Source organism: Frieseomelitta varia, unplaced genomic scaffold, assembly GCF_011392965.1.
Source record: "Frieseomelitta varia isolate USP_RPSP 00005682 unplaced genomic scaffold, Fvar_1.2 scaffold_770, whole genome shotgun sequence".
NCBI classification, from domain to species: domain Eukaryota; kingdom Metazoa; phylum Arthropoda; class Insecta; order Hymenoptera; family Apidae; genus Frieseomelitta; species Frieseomelitta varia.
In genome coordinates this window covers 22,020-43,933 of record NW_025110557.1, presented here as the reverse complement: position 1 = coordinate 43,933, position 21,914 = coordinate 22,020, and the positions used below count along the sequence as shown (strand labels likewise).

The 21,914-nt window shown below is 36.1% G+C and overlaps 1 protein-coding gene across 5 annotated transcripts; it reads right to left on the bottom strand.

The window, feature by feature from the left end:
* Positions 1-1,342: 1,342 nt before the first annotated feature.
* On the bottom strand, positions 1,343-21,853 carry LOC122535783 (fructose-bisphosphate aldolase-like). 5 transcript variants are annotated; one of them, XM_043667594.1, is made up of 6 exons: positions 21,702-21,853; positions 5,448-5,657; positions 4,375-4,818; positions 3,295-3,648; positions 2,697-2,826; positions 1,343-2,568 (listed from the first exon to the last, which is right to left on the bottom strand). In XM_043667594.1, exons 2-5 carry the CDS (start codon positions 5,652-5,654, stop codon positions 2,731-2,733), a joined length of 1,101 nt encoding a protein of 366 aa, XP_043523529.1. In that variant the 5' UTR covers positions 5,655-5,657; positions 21,702-21,853; the 3' UTR covers positions 1,343-2,568; positions 2,697-2,730. The 5 variants fall into 5 exon arrangements, with proteins under 5 accessions (XP_043523529.1, XP_043523531.1, XP_043523530.1 ...); XM_043667596.1 differs by lacking the exon at positions 21,702-21,853 and adding an exon at positions 11,005-11,555 and having other exon boundaries at positions 5,448-5,659; XM_043667595.1 differs by lacking the exon at positions 21,702-21,853 and adding an exon at positions 11,009-11,555 and having other exon boundaries at positions 5,448-5,659.
* Positions 21,854-21,914: the final 61 nt, after the last annotated feature.

Genomic DNA, 21,914 nt, shown 5'->3' with positions numbered 1-21,914 from the left:
ATGTAAGTTTCAGCGGGCATTGCGCTCGAAGAAAGAAGAGGCCCGGCAAACTGCCATGAAGAGGGTCACAACAAATGGCTTTCCATCCTCTGGATAATCCAAAGCATGGATAGTCATTCTTGTCACTATGCTCAATTTTAGTATTTGTAGTGTAGCAATGGTAGTTGTAGCTTTTTTCTTGGCCGACATGAATGTCGGCCCACCATTTGGGCAAATCGCGGTATTTTTGTTAGTGTTGCGAATGAAATTAGTATCAGTTTAAATTAAAATTACAAAATTTTGCGTTTTAAATTATCTACAGAACGATCTGAATCCAAATTTGTGAAAAAATACGGGATCTGGTTTGAATTAGAGTTGCGATGATTGTATAATATGGTAAGCGCGTTTTTGTTCTAGCGTTGCGAATTATAAAACATCGTGATTGTTTTTATAATTTTCATTATGATTATAATCTTTTAAAGAATATTATTAAAATTGTTATATTTTCTTAGAATTCGAATTAATATCATTATCTCGTGATTATTTATTAGAAAAAATTATTAAAAAATAACTTTTTTTTAAAGAACTAGTGTTGCGATATTCTTCCATCGTAATTTTTTCAATTGTTATCAATTAACGTCGCATCGATCAATATTCGCGTTTTTGTTAAATAGTGTTGCGATTATAAAATGCCCAAATTTCTTCCACTGAATTTGTGAATTTAGGTTCACGTTCGTGGATCACCTGATGCAGCTAAAAAAGCTGTATTTTACGTGGTTGCACTATATGGTGCATAGATTGATAACATCTCAATATGCTGCTGGAAATTTTCTATTGCTTTTGATTTTTTCACTACCACAAACTATAAATGAAGTAATTGTTCTTTTTTTTTTTTGCAGGAATGATGGAGCATTCTTCGCGATTTGTGTGAAGAATTATTTGAAAGATACCACAAACTATAAATGAAGTAATTGTTTTTTTTTTTTTCAGGAATGATGGAGCATTCTTCGCGATTTGTTTGAAGAATTAACGAATTATTTGAAAGATTTATTTTATTCAGTTGAAGAATTCTTTGTTTTAGAAGAATTCACTAAATTGAGAGTGAATTTTTGTGAACTGAGTTCACTAAATGTTCCACTGACGATTTGCTACTTATGTTTATATTGAGTGGATGATCTCTATTGCCAGACTGCCTATATCTGAAAATATTGCTAACAAATATATTTATAGTAACCTTGCAAGGTGTTATTGAAACAACCTCATCGCTATATCAAAGTATCAAAGTATCGTATATACTTTCAATTGTAACAAAATTAAAAGTACACATCTTAAGAAAGGAGTTAGGATAAAAAGACACGATAGATACCCTCCACAGTGTATTTGGTGACCTAGATTACAATGAAAATATTAGATATAACATCGATGTACGAGATACTTTTCAATACGTTACTTAAATATCTATGTAAGATATACATATTGTATAAGTAGATGACATAATATTACGACTTCATAATATTCGACTCATTTGCTAACAAACAACATTTAATATGTATTTTTATTTTTTTTTATTTTTTCTCTTTTTGTTCTTTTTTTTTATACACGTAGAATATTATAACGACATTGATAATATATATGTATAATATATCTGCTTTTGTTTTACTCGTATTCTTACAGAACATAATAACGCGTGCGTAGTTCGAACGTCACGAAATCTATTCACGATCCGAGTAAACGATCTTTATCCGTTATTTCTTCTTCAATTTTACACGATAGGCCCGCTTCTGTACGCATCGATCACGTTCTCTCGACGATTGTCGTAGATCCCTAGTTCCTTCTTTCTCTTGGTTAACGAACAATTCTGCGATGAAAGATGCGTTAAACACTCTTCATCGTGTCACATGTGCATCTTAGAGAGAACATAGGAACGTAGATGAAGGACAGGGGTGGGAAAAAAAAGAGTGGAAGGTCCTGAGTGAGAGGAGATAGAACAGGGAAAGAGTAAAAGCAAGAGGCGATAGAGGCGATCGTTCGTTCAGAAATACGGTAATCGGCGAAGAGAATCGATCATGGTCGACAACATCGTGATCCTGAGAGTTTGATTTTCATCGTAAAAACAAAACGAATCTCCTCAGCTTCCGTCTATTCCGTGAGATTAAAATGCATCGTCAAGATTCTATTTTGATTTAAAATCACGCATGGATATATGGTGGTACCAATTATCGCGAAGTAAAACTCAATGAATTCGAATTCGTTCGCAGGTTTGAACTTTTTTCTTTTTTTTTTCTTAAATTATGTAAAACGTAAAATTGGAAACAGAAGCTGCACGATCGTTTTGTGTTTCGAGCATTTTGAGGCATTCTTTGTGAGTTTTTTTTCCTTCGTTCGCTTCCCATCTTCATCGTCGATGATGCCCTCATGTCGGCAACAGTGATCGACGTTGACAATGTTCGACGAACGACCTAATTGTCTAATCCTTATCAATGTCTAATAATTCGTTTAGTACGCGTGGTTTGCGACGAAAAGCGCTGCGTCGCCAGCAGCTCCTGTCACGCCACCAGCGTATTTGCCGAGTGCCGATTCACTGTTAGCCTGTAAATACAAAAATATATCTTAGACACATTTAGAAAGGTTAATTACATTTTATCAGTAAATACATGTATATCGTACAAGCGCGTAAAAAGGCAAATATATGTAGAACTAATCTACTAGATACTCACTGTGAAACCGTCTCAAAGAAAGAAAAGCAAGAATTTAGTAGGCATGAGATTTGACGTAGAGAGAGGCACTTGCAGCTTTGCTAACAATGCTACCAGCAGCGTAATTGCCTTGGCTGGCTAGACTATTTGCCTAAACAACCACACGATATATGTACATGCAAAAACAAACAGTAAAAAGAAAGTAAAGATGAGTAGTAATTAAATCCAAATAAAATTGACGCAGTATGATATTTACATAAGAATGTAACAGAAACTTTTAAATGTAACAGAAAGTAGAAAAAGTTAAAAGAGCTATAGACAGAAAGGAAAGAAACATGACAGTAAAGATACGTATGAACGACACATAGAAAGAAAACAGAAATGTTTTAGTTACATTTTCTATGCAAATCTACATAAAGAGAAAATAGATCAAATCAAAGAAAATTAATTACAATAAAAAAAAAAAAAAAGAGAGAAGAAAATCTCTAATCTACTGAAAGAGCAGCACACGTCAAGAATTATTAGAGATGCTCAAAAGTCGTAAAACATAAAGAAGGAAAATTATAAAATACAGGAAAAGGGAAGAATCTAAAATAGAGAAACCTAGCCTGAAAGTTACCTTAGCCCTCTTGATAAGTTCTTCCTGGCCGGCAGCAATTTGTTCCTTCTTGCCACCCCATGCGCGGAGGACAGAGGCTTGAAGAGCACGACCGTAGCTGAATGTCAGTGCCCAAGGTTTGTTCGCGGGGAACTTGTTGATGGCGTCCAAGTTGACAGATGCCTCTTCCTCCGACTGTCCACCGCTGAGGAAGGTGATGCCAGGCACTGCGGGTGGTACGGTGCGCAGCAAAGCGGTCACGGTAGCGGCCGCGATCTCCTGAGGACTTGCCCTATTCGGGCTGCTTTGTCCTGGTGTTACCATGTTCGGTTTCAGAAGAGTACCCTCGAGGTATACGTGATGATCAGCAAGTGCCTGATGAATCAAATACGATTAAATTTCAACTTCTGTACGATGAAATTAATGACAGTAAAAGTTAATTACAAATGGGAAAGACTGACGATGTCTTAAGAAAATGTTTAACAGAGAAATCACGCATGCTAATAAGAATTTCATATTTTGTTCATACTTGAGATATCGTTGGCAAACTCACTACCAGAACGCAGCAGTAAATTTTACTTAATAAACTCTTTCTATATTTCTACGTCGTAGATAGGAGTCTATTACTGATGTTACAGTGAACATTACACATATACCTTGGCTTAAGTTAAGTTAAATTACATTTAAACGATATATACCTTCTACAATTATATCGTTTCGACAGAAGCATTTTTGAAAACAAAATTACATAGACTTTCGTCAAATATTTAGATAAAAGTATCTCTTTAAAAACTTTCCCCTGCCTCGTGCAATTCAATTTCATTGACACTTTATACTTTAGTCGTCGCTAGTTTTTATCTGAGGAAAGTACATTTACAGTTTGTAACAACTTTAAAACCAATACCACGATACGAAGGATTCTGAAACCGTCCCGTCTCGTCTTTTGACATTCCCTTCCGTTTCCAATTAAATGGTTACGGTAGACTCCAATTGTACAGAAGATCCTATTACTTCTCTCCATCGAACAAACGTAGCAAAGAGCCAACATCCTCGCGCCAAACAAACCAAATCAATATGCAGACTCCATTCCTCTCCCCTCACCTTGTACACAGCGGCCAGAACTTCTTCCGTAACTTGTTCGCAACGGACAATGTCGTGATCACCGTCGGGCAAGATCTCCGGCTCGACGATCGGCACGATCCTAGCGCTCTGACAGATGGAAGCGTAACGGGCTAGAACGTTAGCGTTCTCCAAGATGGCCAGCTTGCTCGGACAGTCCTTCTTGATCTTCAACACGCATCTCCATTTCGCGAATTGGCATCCGTCCTTCTTGTATTGGATGCAACGGGCCTGTAGATCGTCGAGGCCCTGGGTGGTGCATTCGTCGTCGGTGCCGAACAATGGCACCACACCCTTGTCGACCTTGATACCTGGCAAGATGCCACGTTGCTTCAACAGTTCGACGAATGGTGTTCCATCTTCGGCCTTCTGGTAGAGAGTCTCGTGGAACAGGATGACACCAGAGATGTGCTGGCTGATCGTGTCCTTTGGAAAACACGGAGAAGATCGTTAGAGAGACGGGGAACATTGGATGGATTTATTATTAATTAGAATCAGATTTATTATTATTAAACTTGAATGTCTTTCGACCGCGAAATGTGTATAAATGTTAGACAATATTTCGAAATTAGTTGATTCCATGGTTTATCAAATATCTCAGAAAGATGTGATATTGGGTTTTAATTGTTTGTGTCTTCTGAGTTTAAGATAGAAAGATATGACGAATAGGATTATTAGAAGCGAATCGTTGCACTATTAATCTGAACATTCTTCGACTTTATAACATTCAGAAGTTGATCTTATAACTTGATTATGATTTATTGAGGACAGATTCACGAAAGATGCAATATTAGATTTCACTCGTTCGACTGATTGTTTCCTCCTTCAGTTTTTCGGCAAATTCCTTGAAAACGGTACTTTTGAAGGTCCCGCTGTTTTTAAGACGTTTACTCAGCTTCTATCGCTTTTACTCAGCTAATCTCGCCTATTGATTTTATTTCTCAACTAATTTTGAAAGTCGGATGAAACTCGGAGAGATTCAAAGAATTGTAGTAAACAGATTGTTTAATCATGTTCAAATACTAGTAATTAGTGTAATAAATCAACAATTGTACCTTAGCGGCGGTGAAGAGTAGTTGTCTGTAAGCTCTACGGTTGTCCTCGGTATTCTCAACGTTGATGTCCTTCAGACGCTTGCCGATAGTTGTGGTCGACTCATCCGCAGCCAGGATTCCTTTTCCAGGTGCCACAATCTGCTGGGCGATGCTTCTCAATTCTTCTTTCAGCTCAGGCTCGAGCTTATCGTATTTTTCCGCAACCATTTTCTACAAGAGACGACGTCGATGTTAAAAAAAAAGGCGAAAAAAAATTACAAACAATTCAAAACAAATTTTGGACGAAATAGCCCCGTTCGAAAAGTGCCACTGAGAAAACGTTTAGAATTCTTCTTAAGATTGGAGATTAATGGTTAAGGAGTTTTTGATTAATGAGCCTGTATGTAAATGAGCTACACGAGACAAAGCTCGTCTGTTTGAAGTTTAATTAATAATTTAATAATGTAGCGAGATGATTAATAGAGACGCCACTGATTATTTTAAACGTGATTGTAATTCCAATTGTGTGACAATTGTTGTTTTTTTTACACTGATGGTAACTTTAATATTCGTATGGATATTTATCGACAGAAAATTACGTTCGAGCCTTGTTTGATTTTAATTAAAACTTTTATGCAATAATAATAATAGTTCAGTAATAAAAAATACTGGAAAGAACACGGCGAAAATTTCATATCTTTGTTTGCGTAGAATTATATTTTAAAATTAAATTGTAACAAATAAGGGACAGTATCAAAATTACATTTAGACTCCGGATTTTTCTGCAAATTCATACTTCTGGAAATATAATTAAGAAAATAGAACAAAATAAAATAAAAAACTGTTTTATATACCGTATGTTACAGAAACCAAAAACTTCTTACAAATGCATAAAAATCTATAAAACTGCGAGAATTTAAACAAATTCCATTCGGCTAGTTTTCCTTCCCACATCTCATTAAAAACAACTTGTGTTACGCAAATGCCCTGTTACTATCAAAATTTTCAGTTGATGGAAGAATTCAAACACTATAATCATTATTATTATTATTATTATTATTATAAACCTCTCCGTTGATTGAAAAAACTTTGACAACGACAGTCAACGTTTGTACGACACGCAAGATGATCTTTAATCGAAAACACACTGACTTTAATTACTTTTTCGGAACTTTCCACGTCTGAGGGCAACTTTTATTTTGCCGAAAGTGAAAAAAAAAGAAAAGGAATCGGCGGCTGTCAGAAAGTCGAATCGCATTTGCTGGATAAATTTTACACGCTGCTGGCGTGTAATATAGAGAGAAAAATGGTCGGGAAAATATTGAAAAATATGGTGCAACATCCTTTGCCCGTAATCCCTGCGCAAAGGCGCGTTATTTATTGGATCCGCGTGGGTGGTGGGGTAGAATTTCAAGTGCAAAGACCTCTCTTAGAGCGCTTTCATCTCCTTTAAAGCGAGCCTTTCGATGCAACCGTAGGCATTGTGCACATGAAATATCAAATGTCCACTAAGGCTTCCGCGGCGTAATTGAATTTCACAGTGTCCCATCAACGTCAATATTTCATAAAAAGAAAATGTTAGTCTGACCCATTTCTGCACGTTCGTCCGTTCGTTCCACCACTTTGACATCGAGCTAATAGACCGCTATATTCGTAACTAATACGACGAGAAGGTCGCCGGTGTACCATACATCATTTACAGCTGTATGAAGGGATCTATGGTGGTACCAGCCACCGTTCGTTCATCTCGATTGAACTTGAACGATGAAGTTCGTAATTGCAGATGAATAATTTTGTGTCTCGTGTGTGCTGAATGATTGCGCAAACTGTGATCCAATATTATTATTTATCCAGCTTCTCCGGTGGACGGGCAAGAGAAACTTTTAATCGGTGCAAGTAAACTGTGGATTTTTGTGAATTTATGGGGAAATGTATAAAGTATCGAAAATAGAGTTTTTTTTTTTTTTTTTTTTCATTCTGTCCATCCAAAAATATGAGATATTGCACGAAGATCTGTAGTTTAAACGTGGGTCAGTGTTTTTCAAAGAATAATAGACATTTTGTAAGCAGAAGAAGGCGAGACAGACACTCGTGATAGCGAAGTAGAAAGCTTAAAAGACAAATGGCACGAGATAATTTATAATTTTACAATGTGAAATTATATATGTTTTGATAAAAAGAAGTATACAGTACAAAATATATCGCACGGCAAATTTGAAATTTTTCTAGTCACACAAAAAGTATTGCTGAATGACATAAAATATACTTGGACCTAATTAATTGTGATTGTGACAAATTGTGTAATATCATAAAGTAGCGTAAAAAATTGTAAAATATAATAAAGTAATGTGGTAATATAACACGATGTTATAAAATGAAACATAAATCTTATCTCGTGTTTAAATTTTCTTCGGTGTATCGTAGGAAATAAAATCCATCCCACGATCGAAATTCTGAAAGGTGACGAGTATTCTGCATATACGATTGGACTATTAATTGCTATTCGTTGCAATTACGCCAAATTTGTAGCTCGTTAGCGCGAGTACAGCACTCGACCAGTTACATGAAAGCCTTTGACATACGGGTAAACATTTTTAAAGTGATCCATTCTTCGGAACAACCTTTGCCAACGTTCATTACGCTTTTTACTCGTTACTCTTAATTAGAAATTTCCAGGAAGCCTGCATACGCAGCACGAGAGTTGCACAGAGCATTGCAATTACAATTTACAATTAATTACAATTCACGGCATCGGTTGCAAATTAAAAGACAAAGAAACAATCTGGTCGATGGATATTTTAGCAACTACTTTCAACAACCATTGCAATATAACGTTCAATCCATTAAGGGCTCATGTTGCGTTAATGCAATATGTATTTCATTCGCAAATTTTTTCGAACTTTTAAATTCGTCTTTTTAACTTGCTGCAGCTACAAAAACTTAATATTCACGTCATGTTAATAATAAAAATTTCTCTGGCACAAAGACTTTCAATTTCTTGGGAAAAAAAATTTAAGGAAATTTAAAGAAATTTAAGCTTCCATTTGAGCAGAATAAAAATTAAATAGACCATCCCGTAGAGGAATACGTGAAATACATACGTGTAAATTTCGCCTGGCAGTCAATCTTTCATTTAATTCAATATTACAACAACCAAAAACATTTTGTGTCTCGTGGCTTCATCTTTGTCTGCGAAGACGCTCAGCCCACGAAGAGAGCAACCATTTATCTCACTGGAACGCAACGTGCAATATGTTGAACATTAATCTTTATCCAAAAGAGATGGCGTCTGGGGAATAAATTCGCGAGGACAGGGAAATGGAGAAGTTGCGAGGATTTTCGTGAAGAATGGACACGTAGGTACTTGTCGATAAATAGAACACGCCAGTAAGCTTCTTGATAAGTTTGCGACTTTATGGGAGCTTGACAGGCTAACAGAGATTCGGCTGTAATGAGTTTAATGTGATATATACGTATCACCGGGTTGTGGAATCCACTCAAATTGGAAAATATCATTGACACGGGATAAAGAATTGCCGACCGACTTTTCTCGTCCGATCGATACTTGGACGTTCCGAGAACGATTCGAAATTGAGACAAATCGATCAACTCCGCAGAATAGAAACTAGAGAAATTGAGTGATCGTTGCTTCTTTCGGCATCTTTCATCCCTAATTATCTGATTTCTTCTAGAATTTGAACTCAAATGAATGAACTAGAAAGTTCAAATTGAAATAAATTGTAGCACTACAGATTTATATGCGAATTTATATTTTTGAGAATATGATGAAAACAGATAGAACCTTGGTAGACAATTCTCTTGCGTGTCAGATATCATAGAAAATAACTGTTCTTTGGATATTTTATAGATTTTTTTTCACATTAAAATTTCCTATAAAAATCCTCAGTCTACTAATGACATACAAAATGCAGAAAATATTGTATCAATGGAGTAGTCGGAATAATAATCTTCCGAAATTGCTTTACTATCGAAAAACTGTTTCTCACTTGATGGTGTTAAACGTAAATAATTAAGGTTTGCGTATCAGTGATGTACAACAGGGAAGCAACAAGTGTATGCAAAGTAAAATTTTCAAAAAAAATGCATGAATATGCAACTTTCAAGTTATACGTATATTCGTTGTAAAGGACTCTGAGAGATAAAAAAAGTAGTCGTAATGGAGCATCTGCACCGAAAAAGAAAATTGTCTGTGTGCCATTCATAAATTACAAAGATGGGAAGCTGGAGTTGGTTTTCTTTGGCAGGATCTGGCATATTTTTTAAATATATCGTAATATGATGTAAAATATATCGTATTTTCGTGAAATCGTGGCGTTTCGTCTTCTCAAAGCAAAATCACCCTTTCGTCTCAACGCACGCCCGTACCATCGCACGAAACAAGCGATGCAGACGCGAGTTATAAGATCGATAAAACGGCTACAATGAAACCGTCTCCATTCAACAGTCACCGTAAACAAGGCGTCGCGACGCGCGTGCACAAAAGCTTCTAAATTATCATAACGACGTTGCAAACTCAATCAACGGAGATACAGATTGTCGACACCGCGGATCGATTGTTCTCTTATCTTTTGACGCGATCCTGTAACAAAATGAGTTGCACGCGATGCAAATATGCATGTCTACATCTCTGTGTACACGACAATAAAAAGGAGAAGAAGATCTCATCGTCAGAATAAACACGGAAACGTGTGGAAAAATGAAATCGGATGAGAATGAAACGAGATAACGATGAAATGTCTCTCTTTCTCTCTCTAGCCATTATCGTGGAGTTAACGTAGTTGAAGACCTTTAAGTGACATTTTTACAGCTCTGAGGAATGAATTCGGATTTCGTTCGGTCAATTGGTTTTCTAAAAGCTACGCTGCGGAGAGACAAAAAAAGAAATGGAGAGAGAGAAACGAGAGAGGGATCGCGCCAGTAGGGAGATTAAAATCGATAAAACAGTACACAACGACCAACCCTTGCTCGCTGCTATCTTTGCCTCTTCCGAGCGTCTCCGTTTCAAATTGAAAAAGAAAAAAAAAAGAAAAAACCTTGCAACATCGCACCTTGCAACCATAAAGCATCGACGTGATACCGTTCCCTCCAGCTGCAATGAAAGTCAGTAAAAGAATAATGTCTGCTGCTGGTAATCACGATAACAATAGTAACTCGCTAAATTGATACGACCGATTAGCTAATAGCTAATAGTTCTCTGCCATTCTGGACGCGAATATCGAATCGAATCGCGAGAGCTGAAGCATGATTGAAACGTGACAATAGTTCGTGATACGACGAAAGATTTCGCGACGACGTTGCATCGATCCTAGTCAGCTGATAAATCCGGATTACGGTATAGAGTGATAATTGCGATTCTCGCAGCGGCGTCACGTTGCGCGAACGCGTAATCGCATTATCCTCGGCGCGGACCCGATCGTTGCCTATTAGCGACGATAAAGCTCGCTCAACGAAGAAAAGAAGATTACGCTCGTTGTTCGCGCTTCTTGTTATTTCGAACGAGAACGGAACGATAACTAACTAACTACGCAATCCCGCGAACATTCTAGATCTCTCTCGTGTCAGTCTCTTACCTGTTCCACCGCAAAACACCGACTCCGCCGGTGCAGGTCCAGCTTCAGATCGCGAATAAAAACGTCGGATTTCGCTTAGACTCGCGATGTATTACGAGCACACGCGTACGCGTACAAGGGACAATAAATGCAATATATAACGAGACGAGAATAATAATGAGAATTGTAATAATATAACGGTAATAATAATAACAATAATAATAACGCGACAGTAATACGGTTTTCTTTGATGTTAGTCCGTTAATGTCGATTTCGATTACGTTGTTCTTCCTCTCTTGATGTTTTTTTTTTTTTTTTACGAGTTTCGTTACATTTCGAACATCTCACCATAAAACTCCGCCAACAACGATACCGATCGAATTGACAGACGGGTAAAAAGCGAACGCGAGAAGACGAAAGTAAACAGATCGTTGCGTTCTCGGGTGGCGAAACCTCGGTTGGTGGTTCCGCCGGGTCCAGCCGAGAGGACCCAGAACGTCGTTTCGACTACATCCTTGCGGCTCGTCGGGAAGGAAACTGTGCCGGGGCGCGTGTCTCGTCCGAGCACGAGACGACGACTGGCTTTATTCGGCCAGTTCGCCCCCCATCCAACAGAGACGGCAGGGGTACCTGGCTGCAGTGCAGTGTCGTAACTGCAAAACAGGGGGGTAGTTGCTACATTCTCTCTCTCCCTCCCTACGTTCTCTTTCTCTCCCTCTTTCTCTCCACGTCTGCTTCACCACAACCTACCCCCCATCCTTTTCATACCTCTCTTCTCCTCTACGTGTGTGTGTATATCAGCCTGTCTTCCTCCCGCCATATCCACGGTTCCCACGTTCAACCCTCTCTCTTTTTCCCTTTTCGTCGACTATCCCTCCTATTCCCATTGTCTCGCCCACACTAACAAATTGCTATCCTTCTTCTTTCCATCAACGCCTCTCTCTCTCTCTCTCTCTCTCTCTCTCTCTTTCTCTTTCCGAGAGCTACCGTCTCACTTTTACACAGTCACACCCCACCCCTTTCAACCCCCCTGACTGAATGGCTGTCTCGCTTCTAACCACGCTTCAGCCACCCCCTGTCTTTATTCGGTCCATGGCCTGCCGCCTATAGAGCACGGTACGAGGGAGTGGGCTAGCCGCAATGCAGCACGCGCAGACGTTCTCGAGGCTACGCCTGTATTATCCCCCTGCGCACCCTGAATCCATGACCTGAGACATCGGCATCGGTACACAAGATACGCGAGACCTGTGCTTCCTCGCATCCTCGTCGCCGGTCAGGGACAGACGTTCCTCGCTTCCTACGAGCAGCACATCGCGGTTGCAGCAAACGAGGTTGAGAAAGCGATAAGGAGATATGCCAGAATTTAGCAGCCAGATTGCGATTCATTAGCTAAAATGGATATAGGTTCGATATATAGAGATCAAGTAATTATGAAATTAACCTGACACTAATTCGTAGGCTGCGAATTACAACACATTTATCGTTTTTTAATTACGTGCTCGAAGTTACAAAACAAAATATTCAATGTACAAGTGCTTTCTATAATATTTGACGCGTAAAAGAATATTTTTTTTACCGTGGCTCTATTTTTTTTTTTTTTTTTTTCTTTACTATATTCTTAAACGTGTATAAATCTACGATCTGTTTATTACGAATACGACGAAATCACACGTAGAATATTTTAAAAATCTAGAAAGTCTAGAAGTCCACTTACATTAACATTTTGTTCTTACAAGCAGTACAAGTTACGTTTTTTACATTTAAAACATACTTAGTGGAACAGTATAACATCCAAACTGTTTCATCAACTGAAGATTTTGCATGACAACAGGCGCTGAATAAAATTGAGATTGCAAAAATTGGAACACGTGGACGTAGCTTGGAAAATAATAAACGTGAAACGTTTACCATAATGTCAAAAATATTTAAATTCCTTTCAACTTTACACACTTACGATTAGAAGAAGTACTGGTACAAAAAGATACTAAACAAATTCTTGAAATTTCTCTTCGTAACTAAAATGTTAAAGATCAAGTTCGACGATGTAAAATGATGGAAAACAAGATTGCAAGCTTTTGTTTGACACACAAGATTAGTCCTTAATGGATAAAATTCAATCTCACGATCCAATAACTAATGAACATTATGTTAAAAATCAGCAAATGTCTAATGTATTTATGGACGAGAACATAATCGTACGGTACCAGACTATTGTCCAATTTCTCCTCAATTCTGGAACGAAATTTCAATTTCAATTTCAGTTCATCTCGTAGATGAATCTCTTACGAGAAAGATTTTCTTGGATAATGAGGCTCGAGCGATAGCAAACTTCGAACACGGCTAACCCGTTTCCATCGGCTCGTCGTTGAATAATCGACACGCGGTTCGCTCAGTCACGACCCTCGGCATTTACAATTTCGCGGCAATCTCTGATCGTCGACGCGATTACATAAAATCTAACGAAAACGGATCGCTCGATCGATCGGAGGATTGATCGTCGCAATTTACGCGAGTCACGATCGAGTTTTCGCTAATTTTCTCTCCTGGCGAGCGGCGGTGGAACACGCCCGTTGGAAATTAGCCCGTTAAAATGGAGATTTAACGAAATTGAACGGGGTGGTAGTCGATGGATTCTATAAATAATCGACAGGAAGTCTGGCATTAGGTGTACGTAGGAGAAACGTTTAGGCAGCTCGTTAGCCAAATGAAGGTACCAACGGTGGTTGCAGGGAACTCCAACGGAAGTTGTAGCGAGTTGCAAAGTTACATAGACGACGTTGTAATTATTTTCCCCCCCGAGCTTCGCTAGAAACCGTCCTGGCCACGCTAATATCGCGACCAAACTTAATTCTTTTCTCTCCGGTTTTTGAAGCTTCTGAGTTAGCCGTCAATCTCGAGATCAAGATTACAAACAGAACAGTTTAGGTTAATTAAATTCAGAACACTCTTCGATTTTCCATAATCTACAATATTACACCATCTCCATCATCAAAATTAGAATTTATTAAAACATTTCCTCTGAAGTACAATCTATTGGAAATCTTCTAATCATAGCAGAATTGGAAAATTGTAAAATTAAGATTGGGCGAATCTTATTTGAAGCAAAGATGAGAAAGTGTCAATTTGAAATAACGAATCGTTTCTCCACTAATTCGTTTAATTTAATTCCTATTTAGAATACAACTTGGGAAAAGTAATTTTATCTTGGACTTGTCTATTTGAATTAATTTATTGAAAGCATAAAGCGAAGTTTACACAACGGAATCGCGAAATTGTGTTTGCAGGAACAAACACAATGAATGAAATAAAGAATTATTCTATTCGGTAGCTAAATAATCGAGTAACTTCGAAAAGATATCATATTCGTTCGTTCGAATAGACTGACGTAGAAGTGCTTCACAAATCAAATAAGATAATATATTATTCGAATAATCATTCTTCAAATATTTTATTCAAACAATACCTAAGCCTGCTTCAAATTAAATAATCTAATTCAAATATAGTTCGAGCTACTGTAATCATCTCTCAATAATACCAGTCAAGGATTAAATAAAAGAATCCCTTGTTATATCGTGGTTACCGATTGAACGGGAAAAACGAACGAGAAGTCGCGAGAAAGAAACAAGCATGACAAAACCTTGCTTTCAACCTTCGAGGGTAGTTCTCCTTTCTGTCCTTGTCCTTCCCTTTCGGAGTGGTTTTTAAATATTCAACGCGGGGAAAAACAGTCGCCTCTTATTTCGGAAAGCATTAAACTTCAGATAAAACTTCTGAAGAATGAGTGGAAATGAAAGTCACGCTTTGAAAGAAATATGACGACGAGGCGTCGTACAGTATCGTGGGTGAGAGCTTTTTGACCGTATAAATGATGTAGAAGCCGCTTGGAACCGGAGGTGGGCAGACCTTAAAATTTCACGAAGCCGGAAATGAGCTTTCAAGCCTCGCAAAGTCGACGCCTAGAGAATCTACGTACATATACACAAGCACTTATCGTTAGGTCGTTAGAACTAAGACGTGAGATACCAGAATTCGTCGTATTAAAAGATCATCGTTTGGAGTTCTTTCTTTCAGTCATCCACGTATCGAGAATACATTCCTTTCTTTTCCCTATTTTTCACTCGAGCTACGTTTCAACGAATCGAGTGCTCGGCATATTTTATCGCGATATTTTATCCCCAGTCGACTCGTATCGTAGATGTGAATTTCGAAAGCCGATTTTATAGCTCGAACGTATTTTTTATATATATATATTATACGCAATCGCGTGAAATTAAATTGACGTATTTCTGTTAAATTATATTATAAGATAATATGTTTTAAATTTATGTCGTGTTAAAACTGAAAGGAATCGAGGAAAATAGGGCATCAAGTTCAATTTGATATCGAATCGTGGAGAGATTTTATGTACGAATGAATTAAATTACGTATTAGCACATATTATGCAATAGTCGAATCTAAATGTGGGACTTGTATCTATATATTCCAATAATAATTATTTGAATACGATATAGATTTTTCGTGATAAAAGTATTAATAAGATTTTAGGTGAACTAAACTACGTTTGCTCAGAAACTACGTTTCTACAGAATTTCCATCTCCGATCTTTCATGTACATAATAGAAATGAATTTGCAAATTCACTCCTTTCCTTTATGTTCAAATATGCAATAGTTACGATTGTTTTTCCGCACTTCGGTTCACCGCGCTCGTAATCAATTTTTTAATCTCTCGCTTCTATTATAAAATAGCATATTAATGTCAATGATGATATTATTCGTATAAAATAATATATCAATACTAGTGTTAATATTATTCTGACGTTTACTATATATATATATATATATATAAAATAACGAAACGACTTGAACGACTGTAATATTTTGAAGGCGCATGTAACAGCGACGCAATTCATGCTTAAAATGTATTCCGTTACCTCATACTTGGCATAAGCGGAAAGTCAGAACTATTAACATAATTGTCCCCGAAGCTTCCATAGCGCATAAAATAAAATTATTGGATTTTTTTGTCATCTGATTATGATGAAACAAAGAAGAATAAATTCATAATATTATAAATATGTGCTTGAATTCCTTCATATATTACGAAATTCTAGAATCTACGTGAAACGCATAAAAAAATATTAAGGGAATTTTTTGAATTTTCAAAAATATAAATTGCAAATGAAACGTCGCATTGGTCCAACCCAACGTCACGTTGGTCCTCAATGGACTGAGACGTCGATGCTACTTTCAAAAATTTTTATTCAAGATATACATCACGCGATATTTTTTAAATGAAATACTTGTCACGTTACATAGTGTGTATAAAAAGTTAAATTCTTTATAAGGAATCTACACATTAATGAATCTTCTGTGAAAGAATCCAATTAACGCGTTCATCTTTGCAGAAACGCGGTTGAATTACTTGAATATATTACTCCCCTGATGATGTATCAGAGATTTTTATGTCCACCATTCTACTAGCCAAAATAACATCAAAATCTGCGTGAAAAAACAGTTCGTGATGTTTTCAGTCGAGAATCTAGAATTATTGGATGAATCACGGGGCGCGATATTTTTGTCTGTTCAATGGTTAATTTTAAATCGATTTTGTTTTAAACGAACAGGATGAAATTACAGAATCGTTGAATCGTTTCATGCTAGAGTATTTGAATAAATGTTGCTCGAAAAAATAATGCAAGAGCAAAAGTTTGGAATTAAAAATTCAAATTAGATATTACCATTTTGTTAATGTTTAATTCATCATCTAATATCGACTAATGGGAAGAAAAAGATTTGATATTAAGCGAAGAAAAAAGATAAATTAAATATTTGAAACACTCTAAAATATTCAGAGATTTTTATAGTCGATTAAAATACTTTCTATTATTACTATAACAATCAATTAAACCCCTAAAATCTATCTCTGTGATATTACGTTTACAAACAGTAAATTTTAATAAATTTTATACATACAATTTTCTTATAGAAAAAAAAACTAAAAATTCTTGAAAAATAGCTTCTAAAAATCAAATTTATAAAATAAGAGCTATTTCTTTCTAGCACAGTTTCATAAAAATTCAATGAATCCTTAAAAGGTTAAATTAAAGTATCTTAATATTTTAGAATGCTTTAAATTATAACCCATCATAGTATATTGTATGCAACAGCAATCAACTGTTAGTCCAAAGTCTCTAATTATCTTATGTAAAATTTGTACTTCTTAAAACACGCAACACGAGTTAGCACCCAATATAAATTCTGCGCGTTAGATCTAACGCCAAAGTAAATGCAACAACGTTACAATTATTTGTACTGTATCCTGCAAAATTGTAATATTAAAACTTTTCCACGCGGATCTATCACGAATAACAGTATCAGTATTTTCGACACTTTCGCATGATCGTAGTTAACGTAATCGTCTACGATTACGTAATTTTCGCAATCGCATGTAAATACCGTCCGTGTTATCACGACACAGCACGATAAGACTGTTTACGAAGGAATTGTGTGTCTGTGACGGGAACATGCAATCTCGATATTTCTCGATGAAAAGTGCCCCTCACGTGCTATTATTACATTATCAATTGCGATTCATTGACCCGTATCTCTGGACCAACTTGATTATGTTGTAGAGCTAACTAACCACCGATACAAACTCGATTTCACCAAACCAAAAATATTTCTCGCAACTCTATGCAAATCGATGTTACAAGTTCGCAACAATAATAGAAGGCGCCTAAAATAAATTTGTCGAGATCGATGAGTCCGTTAATTAGCTTTGTTCGATTATACGCAGAATGGTTCACCAGAATAGAATTTCTAATTACTGCCTTCGAGAAGTATGCTGTCTGTAGAAGCGATATCTCTTTTGAGATTAATTGCAACGATCGATATCTATGTGCATTTTTTCTGTCAACGTTTATAAATAACGAACAATTCTCGCAATGAACCTTTTCTGTGTTGATTGCGAGCGATATTGGCAAAGGAATAGCCATAGTACTAATTTTTACAATTTTAATACCCACGTATCCGTGAAAATATTCATAAACCGTTCTCTTGCGTCGGTCAATACATGAAAACGATTCTGTACAGCGAGATGTATTCGCGCAGACGCGAATTGAATTTTTAACTATTGAATTTCGTAAAATTTTCTCAATAAAGTTACATCTGCCAGAAGGAACCAGATGAAGCAAAAATCTGACTTTAAAAACACACTTTATAAATTAACGATACCATCGATCCAATGCAACAGTATTTGAAATGATGTCAATGAATGAGTTTGCAAGAACATCAATTTATTGCATGCAACATAAACAATTTATATTTCTGTTATAAATTTTAATGTAAAGATATTTCTGTTAGATCATACGGGCGGGATATTCAAAGTGCCAAATCTGAAAAAGAAAATTCTACTTATCGTCAGATTTTCTGTTATAGTTGTGTACTGATTTATTGGATTGATAAATAGAGAATGTATAGAAACGTGAAAATTCATATTACATGCTACTAACTCCTACATTTTTTTACTTCAAACTGAACGTAAATTACTAAAATCCGATCTACGTGGTCTCTGAAGATAAAAATGCACGGTTTTAAGAAACTTCCAAAGTCACGTTGCGTAATATGCGTATAAATTCGAAGGTGTTCGGCGGTTTTACGAGAAATTTATGCACCTAACAGATCTTCTAATCCCAGCCACTGAAAAAGTCATGTGCGCAACAACTCTAACTTGTCGGCAGGCGGTCAATAACGCCAGCATAATTCTGCCGCTGCGGTTTAATCGGTAATGGATAAGCGAGCACGCCTGCGCGACTTGTCCACTTTGTCCGACCCGTGGCATTCAAAAGAGGTGACCGTCACAACAGAGCGCACCTGGCGGTGGTACTCGGCATTTAACCTGCAATCCATCTAGCGCGCAATGCAGTTCGTAAAGTGACCTCTTCGAGTCTTTGCGGTATGTGAGATAACGGAGATAATTAGTGAATTGAAAAAGAGAGAGAGAGAAAGAGAGAAAGAGAGAGAGAGAGAACAAGCGTAAAATCCAGTTCGTGCTGAGGATTAATCGAAAGCTGACGTCAGAGTCACGCGTTGGTCGAAAAATGTTAACACGTGATGTTGACTCGGAATGTGTAGTGTCCGATAATCTCGAATCGCGTAATATCGATGTGACGTTCGTACATTCGCGAGAATTAACATTAAAAAAAAAAAAAAAAGAAGAATCAACTTCTCTTTGTTCGATAAAATGAAGCTAGGATAGTAGATAGCATATATATGACCTTTTAAAAAAATAAAGAAATAGCGCGATTATATTAGAAGACTATATTGCAGCTGATGGAGTACGTGAATTTTACTGAATATTTTCTTTATTACTTTTTTTTCTTTTCTTCAATTCTTTACGATTGATTATTTGTATGAAAATGAGCAGATAAATTGTACGATTGAGTTGAAGCTTTAAGACGATTCTGAGGAAACGTAAAGGTTTCAAAATAAACATTAATATTTGAAATATGTATAAAAGAGGATAAAGCAAAATAATTCGATGTGCTACCGGGATAAGACAATAACAATGATTGAAAGTTAATTTTGCATTTAATATATTTCACATGCGTTGCAAACGAATTCACAGTGATTATTATACATGTGTAAATAATTATTTAACACTGTATAGTATTTTTGTAGACAAAATAGAGTTACGAATTTAGTAAAATCAATGAAAAGGATAATCTTTATTAATATGAACTAATTTGTTCTAACAACCAAATTATCAATATCACGATATACGCATTATTAATAATTAATAATAAACGTCGGTTATCGATTTTTTTACTTCATTCTCTTCTTATTGATTCCTGGTACAAGCGGGATTCATAAATGTATGTGAAAGTTATGACTAATTATAAACAGTGAAAGCTGTCCAATCACCATTCACAACTTGTTTCTATATATATGTGTCTAACTTGTTTCTATATATTTCTATAAATTTATAGACAATTATTTGACATATATTTCTAATTCAAAAATCAAAAAGAATTAATATTTGCGAAGATTTAATGATTCGATGACGTGAAAAGATACTAACCCGCTCCGAACAATCTGTTAGTAAAAAAAAAAGTATGAATAAGTCTTGGTTAATATAATATAATAGAAGGCCACTGTGAAATGGCGTCAAAACTGGTAATTCGCCAAAGTTTTATTCGCATTTATGAGACGAAAGAATGTATGACGAAACACCCGGGAAAAAGCTGACATGTATGCATCTGGTTGCAATAGTATGCGTGGACAGTAGATGCATCTCGAGTCGCAGTCACGTGTTCATCGTTGCTAATTTTTCGTCTTACACTATATTATATACGACACTGTTGTCAAAATGATCCTAGGCACGTATGTATGTACACGGTCAGTACGTGTAGCGCTATAGGTTGTTTCAGATTGCATAAGTTCTTGTCAGTATTGGACAATGCCTGTAAACAACCGATCTAATTCTAACCTACGATCTAATCGTTCATCGTTATTGATTATATTCAACGAAACTAAATTAAATCGTCATTGGAAAATAATAAAGATAGCCGTCGAGGAAACAGCGATGAAAAATTAGGCTGACACGTATGATGGTTTATTAAATGGTTTTGTTGTACAATATGTTACTTACGTGCACTTTAAAATGAGAAATATTAAATGATATGCAGCATGTAAATTATGTACATGCATAAATGCAACGAAAATGGGAATTGTATTGATTTCAATTGGTATATGTACATGTGACTCGAGAGTCACTTTTAAATTTCAGTTCTTCTCTGTATAGTGTATCTTACGAAAAGAGAATTTATTACAATAGTGTTGAAAAGATACAAATATTTCCACTGTTATGACAAATACATACATGTATGTTATCGGTTGTAGATTATATTGATAATAGAAAGGAACTTGTACTCTGATAACTAAATATTAAGATCAAATTACTCATAATATATGCATAAAATATTTCCACAAGGTTTTCAGTTGTTGAAGATATTATTATCGTTATCGAACATTATTATAGCCAAGTATGTATACATACATATTCATTAATCACGACTTCCAAGTCGCGTATTAATGAATGACACGAGGAAATTATTATTAAACGAAAGTGACTTTTTTTAATATTCATTTGGGCATAATTTATTTTCGCTAAGAATATTAGTGCTTCTTTTTCTATTTACAAGTTGAAATAAAAATAATTTATTTCAAACGAAATATAATTATTCCAACAAAATTTTATTACTTCGAAATATCAGAAACGTAAACATCAACAAGTTGTGCATAATTTTCATTTATATTCAACATAAATACGAACAACTATCAAGTCATCAATCTCGTTGCTTTTAAAACTTGTAATACAATAACCATAATATGTGTAACTTGAACTTAAACTAAGTATTTACAGTATATTATGGATATACGATGTGAAAACATGTAATTTGCGCAAGTAATGTACAATGGAACATGGAACAATGTCATCAATGTAGGCCCGTACTATTTCAAGATACAAAGCATTTAACTGGGTGTAGACCAAATGTCAGTCAAGGTCGAATCTCATTGCAGGTCAAATGTTTTTCACATCTTCCGACATGAAGCAATCAATAAAAATTCATAAAAACGTGTGGCACTTCTCATTTCAATTTCCAGTAGATTATTCATTCAAAAACACGTACAAATGTAACTTACCTTATATTGATGAGATTAATTCTTGATTTGAAACGCGTGTATACGTGCGTCGTACGATTTGCTGGTTGGAAAGCGACTGAGGTGAGTCTAGGGTATTCGTTGGTTTCAAAGTCTGAACAAGAATGATACTGGCGCAAGCGCACTTCTTACAATCGTGAAGGTTCTCAACTTTGACTCGAAAAACCATTGATATAAACGAAACAACGTAGGTAC

Bases quoted from the DNA above. Each gene is read 5' to 3' on its own strand.
- LOC122535783 (XM_043667594.1), bottom strand. From the start codon at position 5,654: ATGGTTGCGGAAAAATACGATAAGCTCGAGCCTGAGCTGAAAGAAGAA. The intron at 4,819-5,447 runs GTACAATTGTTG...TGTTTTCCAAAG, and splicing joins TACTCTTCACCGCCGCTAAG to GACACGATCAGCCAGCACAT. The intron at 3,649-4,374 runs GTGAGGGGAGAG...TTGATTCATCAG, and splicing joins TTCTGGCCGCTGTGTACAAG to GCACTTGCTGATCATCACGT.